This window comes from Macaca fascicularis, chromosome 1 (genome assembly GCF_037993035.2).
Source record: "Macaca fascicularis isolate 582-1 chromosome 1, T2T-MFA8v1.1".
Taxonomy (NCBI): Eukaryota; Metazoa; Chordata; class Mammalia; order Primates; family Cercopithecidae; genus Macaca; species Macaca fascicularis.
Genome location: NC_088375.1, coordinates 211,141,276 through 211,157,502, shown reverse-complemented (window position 1 = coordinate 211,157,502; position 16,227 = coordinate 211,141,276). Strand labels below are relative to the sequence as shown.

At 44.5% G+C, this 16,227-nt stretch overlaps 1 protein-coding gene across 1 annotated transcript; it reads left to right on the top strand.

Moving 5' to 3' along the window:
* The first annotated feature begins 13,623 nt into the window (after nucleotides 1–13,623).
* PNRC2 (proline rich nuclear receptor coactivator 2) lies at nucleotides 13,624–16,085 on the top strand. Its single transcript, XM_045378130.2, has 2 exons — nucleotides 13,624–13,799; nucleotides 14,098–16,085. Exon 2 carries the CDS (start codon nucleotides 14,116–14,118, stop codon nucleotides 14,533–14,535), a length of 420 nt encoding a protein of 139 aa, XP_045234065.1. The 5' UTR covers nucleotides 13,624–13,799; nucleotides 14,098–14,115; the 3' UTR covers nucleotides 14,536–16,085.
* The last annotated feature ends 142 nt before the right edge of the window (nucleotides 16,086–16,227 follow it).

Genomic DNA, 16,227 nt, shown 5'->3' with positions numbered 1-16,227 from the left:
TATTCATAGTATTCTCTTATAATCCTTTTCATTTGTTTCCACTTTCACTTCTGATTTTAGTAATTTGAGTCTTCTCTTTTTTTTTTCTTAGCCAATCTAGCTAAATTTGCCTATTTTGTTAATCTTTTTGAAGAACCAATTTTGGGTTTAAAATTTTTCTCTATTTTTTTTTTACTTTTTCCTTAAAATTTTTATTTATTATTATTATTATTATTATTTAGTAGAAACAAGGTCTTGCTATGTTGCCCAGGCTGGTCTTGAACTCCTGACCTCAAGTCATCCTCTCACCTCGGCCTTAGGAAGTGCTGGGATTATCAGTGTGAGCCAATGTGCCTGGCCTCTGTGATTTTTCAATTCTCTATTTCATTGATATCTGCTTTAATCTTTATTATTTCTTTCCATCTGCTAGTTTTGGGTTTAGATTTTCTTTTCCTAGTTCCTTAAGTTGTAAAATTAAGTTGTTGATCTGAGATCTTGTTTTTTAATGTAAGTGCCTACAGCTATAAATTTCCTACGAGCACTATTTTCATTGCATCCTATAAGTTTTGATATGTTGTGCTTTCATTTTCATTTGTCTCTAAGTACTTAACAATTTTTCATGTATTTTAATAGCAAACTTACAGGAAAAGCACGGAAGACAGACAACATTAAATATACGTAATTGCACGTAGGACAACTCAGTTAGAAAAGTATAATGAATGGATGGAATCTACTAGATGACAAAAATGCTACAAACACCATTTAGTTGCCGTCAATAAGAAATTTACTTGCTTTAAAAAAATCCAGGCCGGGCGCGGTGGCTCATGCCTGTAATCCCAGCACTCTGGGAGGTCGAGACGGGTGGATCACGAGGTCAGGAGATCGAGACCACCCTGGCTAACACGATGAAACCCCATCTCTACTAAAAAATACAAAAAAAACCTAGCCGGGCGAGGTGGCGGGCGCCTGTAGAACCAGCTACTCGGGAGGCTGAGGCAGGAGAATGGCGTAAACCCAGGAGGCGGAGCTTGCCTCCTGGCTGAGCTCCGGCCAGCTCCGGCCACTGCACTTCAGCCTGGGCGACAGAGTGAGACTCCGTCTCAAAACAAAACAAAACAAAACAAAAATCCAAATGCTGGCATTGTCCAGAAAAATTTAACAGGTTTATTTACAATTATTGTAAAGTTGAACCGCTGAAACTTGTTCATTGAAACATTTTAACTTGCATTAATGCTTTACGTCTCCGCATTTATATTAAAAATTCACACACAAACAAAAATGGAAAAACTGCCAATACCTGATTTCTGTCCCCTATCTTTCCACTCGCAATTATAACGTTTTGACTCCATGGGAAAAAAATATCTGACGTTCAGAACTACCAACAACAGGAAGAAGAGAATTTATTTTCTTTTTTGAGAATGAAATGTTTCCTATCACAATGGATTCTTAAGCACGTTCTCCATGTATGCGGCGTGCCAGTTGCATGTTTTTTGGCATAATTGTTACACGTTTGGCATGGACAGCACACAGGCTGTTGTCTTCAAAAAGGCCAACCAGAGAGGCCTCACTTGCCTCCTGCAAAGCACCGATAGCTGAGCTCTGGAAGTGCAGATCTGTTTTATTATTTGATTTTTATTTATTTACTTTTTTTGAGACGGAGTCTCGCACTGTCGCCCAGGCTGGTGTGCAGTGGCACGATCCTGGCTCACTGCAAGCTCCGCCTCTCGGGTTCACGCCATTCTCCTGCCTCAGCCTCCCCAGCAGCTGGGACGACAGGCACCCGCCACCACGCCTGGTTAATTTTTTGTGTTTTCAGTAGAGAACACAACTTGGTTTCACCATGTTAACCAAAATGATCTTGATCTCCTGACCTTGTGATCCGCCCGCCTCAGCCTCCCAAAGTGCTGGGATTACAGGCGTGAGCCACCGCGCCCGGCCCCTGCAGATCTGTTTTAAAGTCCTGAGCAATATGTCGCACCAGACGCTAGAAGGGAAGTTTGCAAATCATAAGTTTAGTGGACTTCCGATAATGTCTAATTTCACCGAGTGCCACCGTACCAGGCCTGTAACCATGAGGTTTCTTCACCCCTCCAGTAGAGGGCGCACTCTTGCGAGCGGCCTTCGTAGCCAGTTGCTTCCGGATGCTTCACCACCGGTGGATTTGCCGGCAGTCGGCTTTGTAGGAGCCGTTGGTACAGAGACCTCCCTGCTTACCCCCTTTCTCTTGCTTACCCCTTCTCTTGCTTACCCCCCTTCTCTTTGCCTTCCGGAGCTCAGCGAGTGAGAGGTGGCGCTGGCCTTGGAGAGTGACAGTGGCGTGGCAGCGGCTGTGAACACAATTCAGAAAAATTTTTGTTTTTAATGTATTTAATTTTTTTTAGACAGTCTCGCTGTCACCCATGATGGAGTGCAGTGGTGCAATCTCGGCTTACTACAACCTCCACCTCCTGGGTTCAAGCAATTCTTCTGCCTCAGCCTCCCAAAGTGCTGGGATTACAGGTGTGAGCCATTGCACTAGCCTGTCTTAAACAATTGATATGCATTATCTTATTTAATTCTCATCACAACCTACTGAGGTCACTAGTAGTATTGCCTCATTAAATGGATGAGAAAACTGAGGTTCAAAGAGGTAGGCTAAGTGATTTGCCCAAAGTCACACACGTCGAACTTGAACCTGGGTCACCCTGATGCCAAAACCTGCTCTTAGCCACTCTGCTACACCAACCTAGTGTTCAGGGTCCATACTGCTAGGAAGCGCTCAGAATACAGTATGCTCTAAATGGGAGGTAGCCACCCTTCTAGTTCCATGCTATCATTGGCCAGTAAAATTGCACATATATTCTCATTGCCGATTAGAAAAAAAATTAGAAAAAAAAAACCTAGAGTATTTATAGACCCCAATATGTTTGTTTGTTTGCGAGACAGGGTTTCACTCCTATTGCCCAGGCTGGAGTGCAATGGTGGGATCTCAGCTCACTGCAACCTCTGCCTCCTGGGCTCAAGTGATCTGCGTGCCTCAGCCTCCCAAAGTGCTGGGATTTCAGGTGTGAGCCACTTGCCTGACTGGAGTTATTTTCAAAGCCCACGAGGGTGGCCCCTGCAATGACAGTCTTACAGCAAGATATTGTACTAAGAGGCAGAAGCTGAGGGAGCAGTCAGCCTGAGGAGAAGCATTGCCCACTGTGAAGGAATTGCAGCTGAGAGAGCTCATGAAGAGAATTTGCTGAAGAACAAGTGCCATGAGAGAAAGAGGCAGCTTTAGCTATCTATCAGGCCAGGAAAATGTCACAAGAGTTCTAGTCAAGTAAGAACTTTCTTAACGTCTTCTGCCCTTCTTCCTCCCTGATTGCAGCCCTTAACTACAGTTAAGGCCAGGCACGGTGGCTCACACCTGTAATCCCAGCAATCTGGGAGGCCAAGGAAGGCAGATGACCTGAGGTCAGGAGTTTGACACCAGCCTGGCCAACATGGTGAAACCCCGTCTCTACTAAAAATACAAAAATTAGCCGGGCGTGGTGGTGTGCGCCTGTAATTCCAGCCACTCCGGAGGCTGAGGCAGGAAAAAAAAATCACTTGAACCCGGCAGGCAAAGGTTTCAGTGAGCTAAAATTGCACCACTGCACTCCAGCCTGAGCGACAGAGTGATGAAAAAAACTGGGGGGCTGAGGCAGGTGGATCACTAGAGCCTAGGAGTTCAAGACCAGCCCGGACAACATGAAGAAACCCTGTCTCAACAAAAAATACTAAAATAAGCCAGGCACGGTGGCCTACACCTGTTGTCCCAGCTACTCGGGAGGCTGAGGCAGGAGGATTGCTTGAGCCCAGGAATCCTGCAGATCTCACCACTGCATTCCAACCTGAGTGACACAGATCCTGTTTCAAAAAAAAATTTTTTTTTTAATTGCTTAGGACAGTGTACCTTGCTCACAGTAAAGTGCTAGATACTTAGTGTTATTATTTAATATGCAACACATTTGTAATATGCAAAAGATCGTATCTTTGAATTGCATCAGTAACAGTTATAACAAAACAAAATAAAGATATACCAGTCAAAGGCAAGGAGATGGTGTAAATATTAAACCACGGTGAACTGGAATCAAGAGATCAGACTGAACTTGAGCAAGTTACTTCACCTCCTCTTGCCTTGGAAACTGCGGGCGAATGGCGACTCCTTTGTTGCCTGCTCTTCCCAAGATTGGAAGTCATGCCATGGTGTCACCTAACAGTTTAATCATGTGTTAAGACTGTGTCAATCTGTTTTTGGTTGTTTTTTTTTTCCTGCTGTGGCAAAATCTAGGCTTTTGGGCCATGGAAGCTTGACTCATAGTCTCTTTCCAAACCCAAGCCATCAGCCAGAGAACAAACACCGGCTTGCCTGAGTCAGTGGAAATTCCAGATGTTTGTAGCTCATTAACTGCCAAATTGACAGCTATGGAGGCTGTGACGAATAAATGGATCTTATTAGCTCCATGTTCCCCAGAAAAAGCTGTCCCACAGGCATGCTTTGTACAAAGGCCATACATAACACGTGATCTTTAAAAAAACCTTTTAAAATTACTTTGACTATTTCCCGTCAAAAGAAATTCACTGCCGGGTGAGGTGGCTCACCCTTGTAATCCCAACACTTTCGGAGGCCGAGGCGGGTGGATCACCTGAGGACAGAAGATCAAGATCAGCCCAACCAACATGGTGAAATCCTGTCTCTACTAAATACAAAAAATATGCTGGGCGTGGTGGCACATGCCTATAATCCCAGCTACTTGGGAGGCTGAGGCAGGAGAATCGCTTGAACCCAGAGGCAGAGGTTGCAGTGAGCCGAGATTGTGCCACTGCATTTCAGCCTGGGCAACAAGAGCAAAACTCCGTCTCAAAAAACAAATAAATTCACCAATGTAAATTCACCAACTCCTCTTACAGATCCAATGTCAGGAAAGCAGCTATAAACAACAAGGACGGAGAACAGTATCCTCAAAGCCAGAAGCCTGGGGCTGACCTTTAGCCTGATGGTGGGGGCATACATGGATACATAGTTTCTGGAAGGTATTTGGTAATATATATCAAAAGTCTTACCTATATATTTACCTTGTGACCTAGTACTTTCACCCCTAGTAATTTATTTAAAGGAAACTTATTTACAGAAATGAAGATTTATTTATAGGGATATCCAACTCAGCACATAATAGCAAAAAATTGGAAATAACAGTGGAGAATAGTAAAATTAATCAAAGATGGTCATAACATAAAATATGGTTAGCAATAAATGTATATATACATAGAAACATGCTCACAACATCCTGAGTTTAAAAAGTGGAAAAAGGGGCAGGCATGGTAGCTCACAACTGTAATCTCAACACTTTGGGAGGCCGAGGTGGGTGGATCACATGAGGCCCAGGCGTTCAAGACCAGCCTGGCCAATATGGAGAAATCCCATCTCTACTAAAAACACAAAAATTAGCTGGGTGTGGTGGCACATGCCTGTAATCCCAGATACTCAGGAGGCTGAGGCAGGACCATCACTTGAAACTGTGAAGTGGAGGTTGCAGTGAGCTGAGATCATGCCACTGTACTCCAGCCTGGGCAACAGAGATAGACTCTGTCTCAAAAAAGAAAAAGAAAAAAAAAGTGAAAAAAGGTAACAATAGAATTTATACCACTGAGGCAGGAGAATCGCTTGAACCCCGAGGCAGAGAAGTTAAACAACCTGCCAAAGTCAGTCATATGCTAGAAAGCCACAGAGCTAAGGTGAGTCGCTGAGCAGGTTTTGGTGTCTATGCTCCCGCCACGACTCACACTCTCTCCTGGTATAGAAAAAAGACTGGAAGGACATACCTTCCAAGCATTCACAATGCTTACTTCTGGGAAGTGAGATGTTGAGTGATTTCTACTTATTGTTTATCTACCTTTTCTATAGTTAATGTGTTATGTAACGAGACAAAACTCCAAAGAAAATGTTTAAAATACAAGACATTTGTTGCAGAGGTGAATGAGTCTCTCTCAGCCTCAGTTTAGAACAGCAACTGTGCCTACCTTTAAAGCTCATGGTAGGACTGAATGAAATAAAGTGAGAGCACTTGGATGATGTAGGTTTAGAATATGTTAAAAAGATGTGTAGGGCCGGGCGCGGTGGCTCAAGCCTGTAATCCCAGCACTTTGGGAGGCCGAGGCGGGCGGATCACAAGGTCAGGAGATCGAGACCACAGTGAAACCCCGTCTCTACTAAAAATACAAAAAATTAGCCGGGCGCGGTGGCGGGCGCCTGTAGTCCCAGCTACTCAGGAGGCTGAGGCAGGAGAATGGCGTGAACCCAGGAGGCGGAGCTTGCAGTGAGCCGAGATCGCGCCACTGCACTCCAGCCTGGGCAACAGCGTGAGACTCCATCTCAAAAAAAAAAAAAAAAAAAAAAAAAAGATGTGTAGAAGATGTTAAAAATGGTAGCGGCTATTACAATACAAAGCAGAGGCCGGGCGTGGTGGTGCTGAACCTCGGTTTTTCACCTGTGAAAATGCCGACAGAGGCCTGGGTGCAGTGGCTCACGCCTGTAATCCCAGCACTTTGGGAGGCCAAGTCAGGCAGATCACTTGAAGTCAGGAGTTCAAAACCAGTCTGGTCATAATGGTGAAACTCCATCTCTATTAAAAATATAAAAATTAGGCCTGGCAGGGTGGCTCACACCTGTAATCCCAGCACTTTGGGAGCCTGAGGCAGGCGGATCACTTGAGGTCAGGAGTTCAAGACCAGTCTGGCCAACATGGTGAAACCCTGTCTCTACCAAAAATCTAAAAAGTTAGCCAGGCGTGGTGGCATGTGCCTGTAATCCCAGCTACTTGGGAGGCTGAGGCAGGAGAATCGCTTAAGTCTGAGAGGTGGATGAGCCGAGATTGCGCCACTGCACTCCAGCCTCGGCAACAGCGCAAGACTCCTTCTCAAAAAAAAAAAAAAAAAAAAAAAATTAGCAGGGTAATGGCAGGCATCTGTAATCCCAGCTACTCGGGAGGCTGAGGCAGGAGAATTGCTTAAACCCAGGAGGCAGAGGTTGCAGTGAGCCGGGATCACGCCACTGCACTCCAGCTTGGGTGACAGAGCAAGACTCCATCTCAAAAAAAAAGACAAACAAACACACAAAAAAACATAGCAAGTGAATCCAGAGAATGTTGTCAAGCAAACACTGTGTGGGAGCTTCAGTGGTTTCATGTTTCCTTTGATTCTCTTTAGAGCCTCCCATTATTTCTGAGCTGGGGATGGCGTATCTGTCTCTTCCTCATGCCACGAGTGTGAATAGTTGGGGGACAGGCATTGTTATGGTCTTACATATAAGTAGATGGCTCTGATATACCATTATTTTGGGGGGAGTGAGCACGGGGTGTTTCAGATTTCCTCTTCCTATCAACGCAGGTAGCAGTCTCAGCCTGTTTCATTCGTTCCTCTCAAGATTGCTGCCCCTCTCTCCATTCAGCCAGCTTCTGGCCTGGGGACTGAGGCCAAGACCCTTGAATGGGCCAAGAATTAGACAACTGGGATCAACAAACTAGCAAGGAACCCCATGGCCGAGCCTGGGAGTCCACCTGTGTGAAAATCACTTTTAAAAGCTAATCTAAACAACTCTGGGTATTCAGGAGCTAGTTTCTGATTTCTTGGGGTTATTTGGTGTTATCACCAACTTTGAGAATTACATAGGACAAGGGGGTCTCCTTCATAAATATGTCTCCACACCAGGGGATTGCCCTTAGCAAAACTGAAAGCAGCGATTCTCAACTAGAGTGAGACATTGGAATCAGCTGGATTGGAATAGCCGCACCCCCGTGCTCAAAGATTCTGATTCTGGGATGGGGTCTGGGCATCAGAATCCTTTAAGGGTCTTGAAGGCTGGACCCCTGGATCAGCGTTGACAGGAGGAGTGGGAGTTCAGCATTGACTTCCTGTGCCCTGTTTAGTAATTAGACTGAAATGGCTGCAATGGTTAAGAACAGATTTGACACTTCTCAGGAACGTCTGAGCAAGCAGGGAGGCAGCAGATGCTTCCCCAGGAAGTGAATTCATGGTATGGGGAGGGGTGTGTGTTTTGCAATCAGTTTGGCAACCAGATGAGAACTCTGAGGCACATCGAAACAGTGGGCAGGTGTTCCATTTCACTCTTCTGGCAGGTTCTAAGAATTTGCTTGCTTCTTCAAACCGAATTAAGCCCTGAGCTGACAGACCTGCAAACATTCCAAGTTGACCATCTGATTTCATATATGAGCATGAAGGAGAAAGAGAACCAAACCAGCTTTTGTTTTGAAATGGACTTGCTAGGGCGGGGGTGGAGTTGGGGGGATAATATTAAAGTACCTAACATTTTTAGCATGTTCTGTGTATTTATTTTTGAGACAGGGTCTTGCTCTGTTGCCCAGGCTGGAGTATAGTGGTGTGATCATGGCTCACTGCAGTCTCAACATCCTGGGCTCAAAGAATGCTCCCACTTTAGCCTCCCAAGTAGCTGGGACCACAGGGGCACACCACCTCCCACTCCCAGCTAATTTCTGTATTTTTTGTAGAGATGGGGTTTTACTATGTTGCCCAGGCTGATCCTGAACTCCTGGGCTCAAGTGATCCTCCCGCCTCTGCCTCCCAAAGTGCTGGGATTACAGGAATATTCTAAATCTACATCATAAAAGTGCTTTTACATTCATTATTTCATTGGCTCCTACCATGAGCTCTATAAGACAGGGAGGATTGCCATTCTACAGATGAAGAAATTGAGAATCGGCCTGAAGGCCAGTCGATTCTACTATGACTTATTCCAAAGCCATGGCAAACCTGGGTGATTTCTCTAACCACTCTGGCACTGGTGCAATTGTATGCCTCAGCCTACAACTTGTCTCTCCCCCAAAGCTGGGCTTTCAGAAACACTTTTTTTTCTTTTTTTCTTTTTGAGACGGAGTTCTGTGCTTGTTGCCCAAGCTGGAGCGCAATGGCGCAATCTCGGCTCACTGCAACCTCTGCCTCCCGGGGTCAAGCAATTCTCCTGCCTCAGCCTCCCGAGTAGCTGGGATTATAGGCACGCGCCACCATGCCCAGCTAATTTTTTGTATTTTTAGTAGAAACGGGGTTTCACCATGTTAGCCAGGCTGGTTTCCAACTCCTGACCTCAGGTGATCCGCCCGCCTCAGCCTCCCAAAGTGTTGGGATTACAGGCGTGAGCCACTGCGCCTGGCCCAGAAACACTTGCTTCTTGCTCCACCTGTACTTACAGATTAGGTAGATAATGTTTTCCTAATGATTTCGTTGATTTTGGTTGCCACTGATATGTTGCTCAAAACAGATCCTCCAGTGAAAAAATTTCAGTAAGTTGTGAGAGTCTCCCTCATTTTCTACTTTATTCGCAGGGTCTAGTCACAATGTTTGTTACCTGCACCTCCTGAGTGAGGTTAGCAGGCTGATTTTGGCATTGCCTGTCCTTGACTCTCAGGGGAAGAAGGAAAGGAATAAATCTCCCAGACACCAGTTTCCCTCTCTGATAAACTGTAAAGGAAACAGCTTTTGGGTTCCTTTAGGGCCAGGATGGAGCCTCCTTCACTGTTGTATCCCCAGGGCCTGGCATAGTGCCTGGCACAAAGTAGGCACCAGATAAATCTTTGCTAAATACTTTCTATTAAACATCCATGTATTTATTATGCATTTGGCTTCCAGTCTAGGTGAGCTATATCCTGAGAGCTGTTTGTTGGCATCAACATTTTCCTATTTGAACTGAGAACTCTAATAGGATTGTGCTGGTGGAGCTGAGTTTAAAGACCACATGGGTCTGGCAGAAGCTGTGTCAGATGTCCCAAAAAGGGTATTATTTTAACTTCTCCTCTCTAGTTCTGAGCTGTTGAGGGCACTTGGTAAATACTAATGAATAATGAGGCTGGAGCTAGCCTGAGACTGTGCTGGGAGTCTGAGATGCGGTAAAAGCTTTAACAATGCTTTCCCCGAGGGCATCTCGACTCTGACCTTCTGGCAAAGAAACTGGTTCTGCCAGATGGTAGGATGGAGACTTTTTGCTGCCTGAACAGCCCCGGCAGCCCAGTCAACAGTCAGTCAGTGTTTGCTCTGGGCAAAACACCTTTTAGGTGCTGGGGAGCACAGATGCTACGGGAAAACTGCAGCCTGGGCTCTTGAATTCCAGTGCCTGGCTTTCAACGCAAAACTGTCTGAGCCTCAGATTTTTCATCTGTACAGTGGGGATGAAAACAACTCCTACCCCACAACATTATTGTGAGGATTAAATGAAATAAGAAAAAAAATTTAGCACAGGGTTGGGGGCAGAGTAAGAATACACTGTGTGTGTTTATACATTTCCAATGTTATGTGTACGTTTATGCAGATAAAATTCAGAGTGGCTGAAGAGATGAATTCTTTTTTATTGGTTTTTTTTTTTTTTTGAGACAGTGTCTTACCCTCACCCGGGAGTGTAGTGGTATGATCGCAGCTCACTGCAGCCTGTACTTCCTGGGCTCAGGTGATTCTCCCACCTTAGTCTCTCAGGTAGCTGGGACTACAGGCATGTGCCACCATGCCCAGCTAATTGTATATTTGTAGAGATGGGGTTTCGCCATGTTGCCCAGGCTGGTCTCAAATTCCCAAGCTCAAGTGATCCTCCTGCCTTGGCCTCCCAAATTGCTGAGATTACAGGTGTGAGCCATGCCCTGCCATGAAAAGACTAATTCTAGACTGCAATGACTTTGAATGATTTTCTAAACGTTTAGAGTTTAGATTTTATTCTGTATTACAATCTGGAGCCACGGAATTTTTTGTTTTTTAAAGTGACACCATTAAAAATTCATTAAATACAGCTGACTATTATCTGGCTAGATGTCTAAGCAAACTTCTTGAATGTTTGGAAAACAGATTACCCTTTCACTGAGACACCTGTTGGTTTACCACATTCTTCTTATTTGACTATGATTAGCATCAGAAAGTCCCTATGCTCAAAAATACCTCTTTTATCAAACTAGATTAACAAACTGCATCTCTTAAGATGCAGTAACTTTTCTTAAGATCCAATGGCTAGAATATAGGAATTTGGGTTGGATTGGGAAGTGGGGGATGACGGTGGCAAAAAATTGAAGATTAAAAAACGAAATACAGGCCGGGTGTGGTGGCTCACGCCTGTAATCCCAGCACTTTGAGTGGCTGAGGCGGGCGGATCACGTGAGGTACGGAGTTCGAGACCAGCCTGGCCAACATGGTGAACTCCTGTCTCTACTAAAAATACAAAAATTAGCAGGGTGTGTTGGCGGGCGCCTGTAATCCCTGCTACTCAGGAGGCTGAGGCAGGAGAATCGCTTGAGCCCAGGAGGCGCAGGTTGCAGTGAGCCGAGATTGTGCCACTGCACTCCAGCCTGGGCGACAGTGCGAGACTCCGTTTCAAAAATAAACGACAAATTACATGAGATTTATAAGAAGTTGGTAAATACAAATTATTTAATGTAAACTTACGTATGTATGTATCCATGTGTATACACGAACAAACTGGGAATGTAATGAGACTTGATTTTGTACCGTTTATCCCAGAATTATTCACGCTCATTGAAATTAGTGTTCTCTTTTAAAAGATTCACACTGGGTTGCTCACACACGTACTCCAAAGAAATTGCCATTTTCCCCTTACCTGCATCTGGCTGGCATAATCAACTGAACAATATTCTCTTTCTTTCCTTTTTTTCACTTACAAGTGGGGCAAAAAGGGGAAGGGAGCAGCCCTCATTCTCTCAGCAAACTTACTGTGCACTTACCACGCGGGAAGGCGCTGCGGTCAGAGAAACAAAACCTAACCGGTTGTGGCCCTCGAGGGTGTGTGGGTGGGGAGAGCTGCTGCCACAGGAAACTGTAACACGGCGCGTTAAGGGCTCTAACTGAACTTAAGGACCAATGGGGCCACCAAGCAGGAAGTGACTGACTTGCCCGCGTGTGTCTGAACCGCCTTCACACGGAGGCAACTTTTGAGTAACTGCGGGGCTGGAGGGTGGGGGGCACCGGAGGGAACCGCAGGGACGCGCCGACTTCGGATGCGGAGTTGTGAATGTGGGAGAGAGGCGACCCAGAAGTCGAGGCCCGAGGCGGGCGGGGGCTGGGCCCTGGCAAGCGGCTTTCTGGAGTATCCTCCATCTGTCAATACAGGCTACGCGACTCAGTGGCCCTAACTCTAGAGCCAAACGTCCCCCGCCGGTCAGTCTTTTCCCTCAGGGCAGTCCCAAGGGCAACGAGCCCGCGCGCACGAGAGCCGAGCGGGAGGAAGAGCCGAGAGCTAGCGGCCGGGGCCTTGGGGGGCCAGGGGCGCGGGGAGGCCGCCGTGGTAAGGCCGTGAACACCGGCGGACCGGGCAGTTACTCCCGGCATGCTCCTCCTCCCCGGGCGGATTTCAAACCCTCGGCAGCCCCACCTCCCCGCCTTCGCCCCCGGCCTGCCCCAGCAACAGGCGGCGGCCCGCTTCTCATTGGCCAGACCTGCGCTGTCGTGTTTTGATTGGCCGTGGAGCCGCCCGGCCCTGCTTCTGCGGTCGCCGCCGACTCCATTTTGTCGGTAGAGGCAGAAGGAGGAGGTTGGGTTGTAGAAGCTAGGGTGGCCGGCAGCTCGCTCATCGGTGTTCGTGGGCTTTGTCGGTCCGTGCCTCGTCTCTCCCTGGAAAGGGAGGGAGGCTTCGACGTCGAGAGGGAGCCACTGCCGCCGTAGTTCCGAGCTTGAAGTCGGTAAGTAGCGGCTGTGCAGCGGGCGCGGCCATGTTGGTGGCTGCGCTCCCCATTGTTGGGGGAAGGAGGCGAGCGGAGGCGAGATCCGGGCGGGCGCGGGCGGTCGCAGCGCCCCGACCCCTGCGGCTCCGGAGAGATGGGGCCACTGGGAAGCCAAGCCTGTGTGGCGTCGGAGGCGGCGAGTTTTCCGAGTTCGAGTTGTGAATGACTCACAGTCCGGAAATGGCAATTTATTTAGGGTGGTTTATCTGTTTGGAAGGCTCTCTTACCCCTTTGAAAGGAGGGGGCTTAACTATTTGGTAACTTATTTTCTTGGAACATCAAATTAAAACCAAACCTTGAATGTTGAGCTGTTCCCTCTAGGGAGACATTTTTATAGATTTAAGATGGGCTTAGACTGTTAGGGCTTGTGAGAACTTATTTTAAGACGGGGAGGAGGCGAGGGTGTTCACAACCAAAGGAAACACTGCGTGATGTCTACATGTTCCAAGAGACTGAAAATGGATGTGACGTGTGTGGAAAGATTGGAAAATTCTGGTGGGAGTTTAAAAACACGGTCTCTTTTGAAAATCCGCCTGAAGCCAATTTTTTGATATGACTCTTAACATTTAACACTCGTTATTTGATTTTATACGTGAGAGAATCTGAAGATCTTTCCCAGGAAAAAGATAAAAACAAAACTTACTGCGGGACTTCGAGACATTTCCAAAAATTCCCCAGGAGTGACTGGGTCTCAAGGGTGAAGAGTTTTTAAATGATCGTGGTTATGAGGTCAAAGCCATCTTAAATTTTCTACCTTTTAGTTCAGGAAGTAGCCTTCTTTACAGTCAACGATTTTTGTAGTAAATCTAAATGATCACTTTCTCAACGTGTTTTTGAAATAATGAAGTAATCTTTACTTTTCTAGCTAGGACTTCTCTCAAACTTGTGTGCTGAGGAGACTCAGATGTTGGCCTCAGCTCCTAGGCTGAACTCAGCAGATCGGCCCATGAAAACTTCTGTATTGAGACAAAGGAAAGGATCTGTCAGAAAGCAACACTTGTTATCTTGGGCTTGGCAGCAAGGAAGAGGACAGGTAGTGGAGATCCTGCAATCTGAAAAGCAGACTGAAAGGTAATCATCATAATGGGCAAACATTTTATGATGGAGCCATCCTAAACCAATTGTTTTTATTTTAAAATAGATTATGCTGATTTGTGGGTAAGCTCATTTTTCTTAGAGACGGTATAATAATAAAGGTTGTGCATATATTGGAGTCTAAACAGCTTGCTTTTTTAATTTAAAGCAGCTGAATAGCCTATTACTGAGTCTTGTTCAAAATATCTGGAGTTATAAGTTGGAGCCATAGAAGCTTTTTACAGATTTGAACTTAATGGAATTTTACTCAATATTTGTTTCCATTCACTTGTAGGTGACAAAGAAGCTGAAGATGGGTGGTGGAGAGCGGTATAACATTCCAGCCCCTCAATCTAGAAATGTTAGTAAGAACCAACAACAGCTTAACAGACAGAAGACCAAGGATCAGAATTCCCAGATGAAGATTGTTCATAAGAAAAAAGAAAGAGGACATGGTTATAACTCATCAGCAGCTGCTTGGCAGGCTATGCAAAGTGGGGGGAAGAACAAAAATTTTCCAAATAATCAGAGTTGGAATTCTAGCTTATCAGGTCCCAGCTTGCTTTTTAAATCTCAAGCTAATCAGAACTATGCTGGTGCCAAATTTAGTGAGCCACCATCACCAAGTGTTCTTCCCAAACCACCAAGCCACTGGGTCCCTGTTTCCTTTAATCCTTCAGATAAGGAAATAATGACATTTCAACTTAAAACCTTACTTAAAGTACAGGTATAAAGTAAGACAAATGTTAAAATTATGTTCGCGGGTAGTTGTCAATTGGTCTGAAACATTCGCTAAGGAATTAATCTATTTGTGTAGAACTGCTAATTAATGTAAAAAAAATAGACGATCTTGTGTGCACTGTGATACAATGGTAGTATCAGTGCAACTTAAACTAATGGTATTTGATATTAAGTGTTCTCAACTGAGTAACTTTTAAGTGGAAACCAAGTTTAGATTTGGGGAGTGGTAAAGGAATCAGCTTTTTCTATTGTTAGGGGAAGATAGTAATTTATCATTCATGGAGTAGATTGTTGAAAGTTGGTGAATCAGATTATAAGCTTCAAGCTAACACAAGGATTCAGAATTAGGTAAACATCTGAAAGTTTAGTATATTAGAAACACCCAAACCAGTAATATGCTAACAACCTGATGCACTGCTGAAAGAAAATGTGAATTTTTTGTAATAATTGCATTTTAGTGAATTGTACAGTGGGTGGAAAGGGCATTTGGAGCTCATTAGAATGAGACATAGTACATCCCAATGGCCCTGTTTATTAAATATAGTGGATTAAGTGTCAACAAATACACCAAAACCATTTTTTATAGAAACAGTATTTAATGGTCACTCAATAGCTTTCAAAATACATTTTTGTATTACAGCACTGCACAAGCTATTCTAATAGTGATCTGGCCTCATCATTCCTGCAAAGCTTGCTTTGGGGAGTTGGATAATGTGAAAATTTTAAGTACCTAGGGGAGAAAGAGCCATGTACATATCTGTAATAAACTTGTAGCATATGTAAAGTTTTATTGGCCTTTATCTTACAAAAATGGAATATTTTAGTATGAATTTGCTGAATGTAAGACCGTGGACTGTTTTTTATAGTATGGCCTAATTTTAAAGGTCCAAAATAATTTGTTTTTAAAGTTTGCCCTTGTGCTAAAGTGCCAGTGTACGTATGTTATACTTGATTGTAAACTACATTTCAAAGTAAATCCGAGTGTAGTAAGTTTTATAACTAAAAAGGTTTAAGCTGCTAAAACTATTTTTAAGAGATGTGAAATGCAGTATGGGACTATTTTTTTTTTTCCTCCTCTAAGCCCAAAGATTAACTGGAGTCCCTCCAACCTTACAGATTTTTGGGTTTCACAATCTTATAAAACAGGTAGTTTTGAGTATGGTGCCAATGATGTTTGGTTTTTGTTTGGTCAAGGGTAGGTGCAACCCAACGGACCATTTATGCAAAAGATGTAAACTCTTGCATAATACATTGATAACATGTTTTGCCAACCTTAAGAGTAAATGCTTAAACATAAGCGAAACCAGTAGAAGGTATGTGGGTCAGTTTAAAAATTTTGATTGTTAATGCCCTATTTTGTAATTTGGCACCTCTTTTGATGCCTAAGCAGGTTAGCAGATGCCTAAGCTGTATTTCTCCAAATAAATCAAGATGAAGTACTGCCCAAGTTAAATATTGATAGCCTAAAGATAAGTTTATATGGTACTTAATGTACATGATATGAATTTGAAGCATAAAATTAAATAAAATTGTTTTTCCCCATTGGCTTGGTTTTATTTTAAAAATGGTTTTGATTGCTTAATATTCTTTTTAAAAATGTCACTGACTTGAAGCTTGTAACATACTCAGAATACTCAAGACTCTTGGACTTCTCTTAAATTTCTGATTATAAAAGAACAGTCAC

Coding starts and splice junctions, on each gene's coding strand:
- PNRC2 (XM_045378130.2), top strand. CDS start 14,116: ATGGGTGGTGGAGAGCGGTATAACATTCCAGCCCCTCAATCTAGAAAT.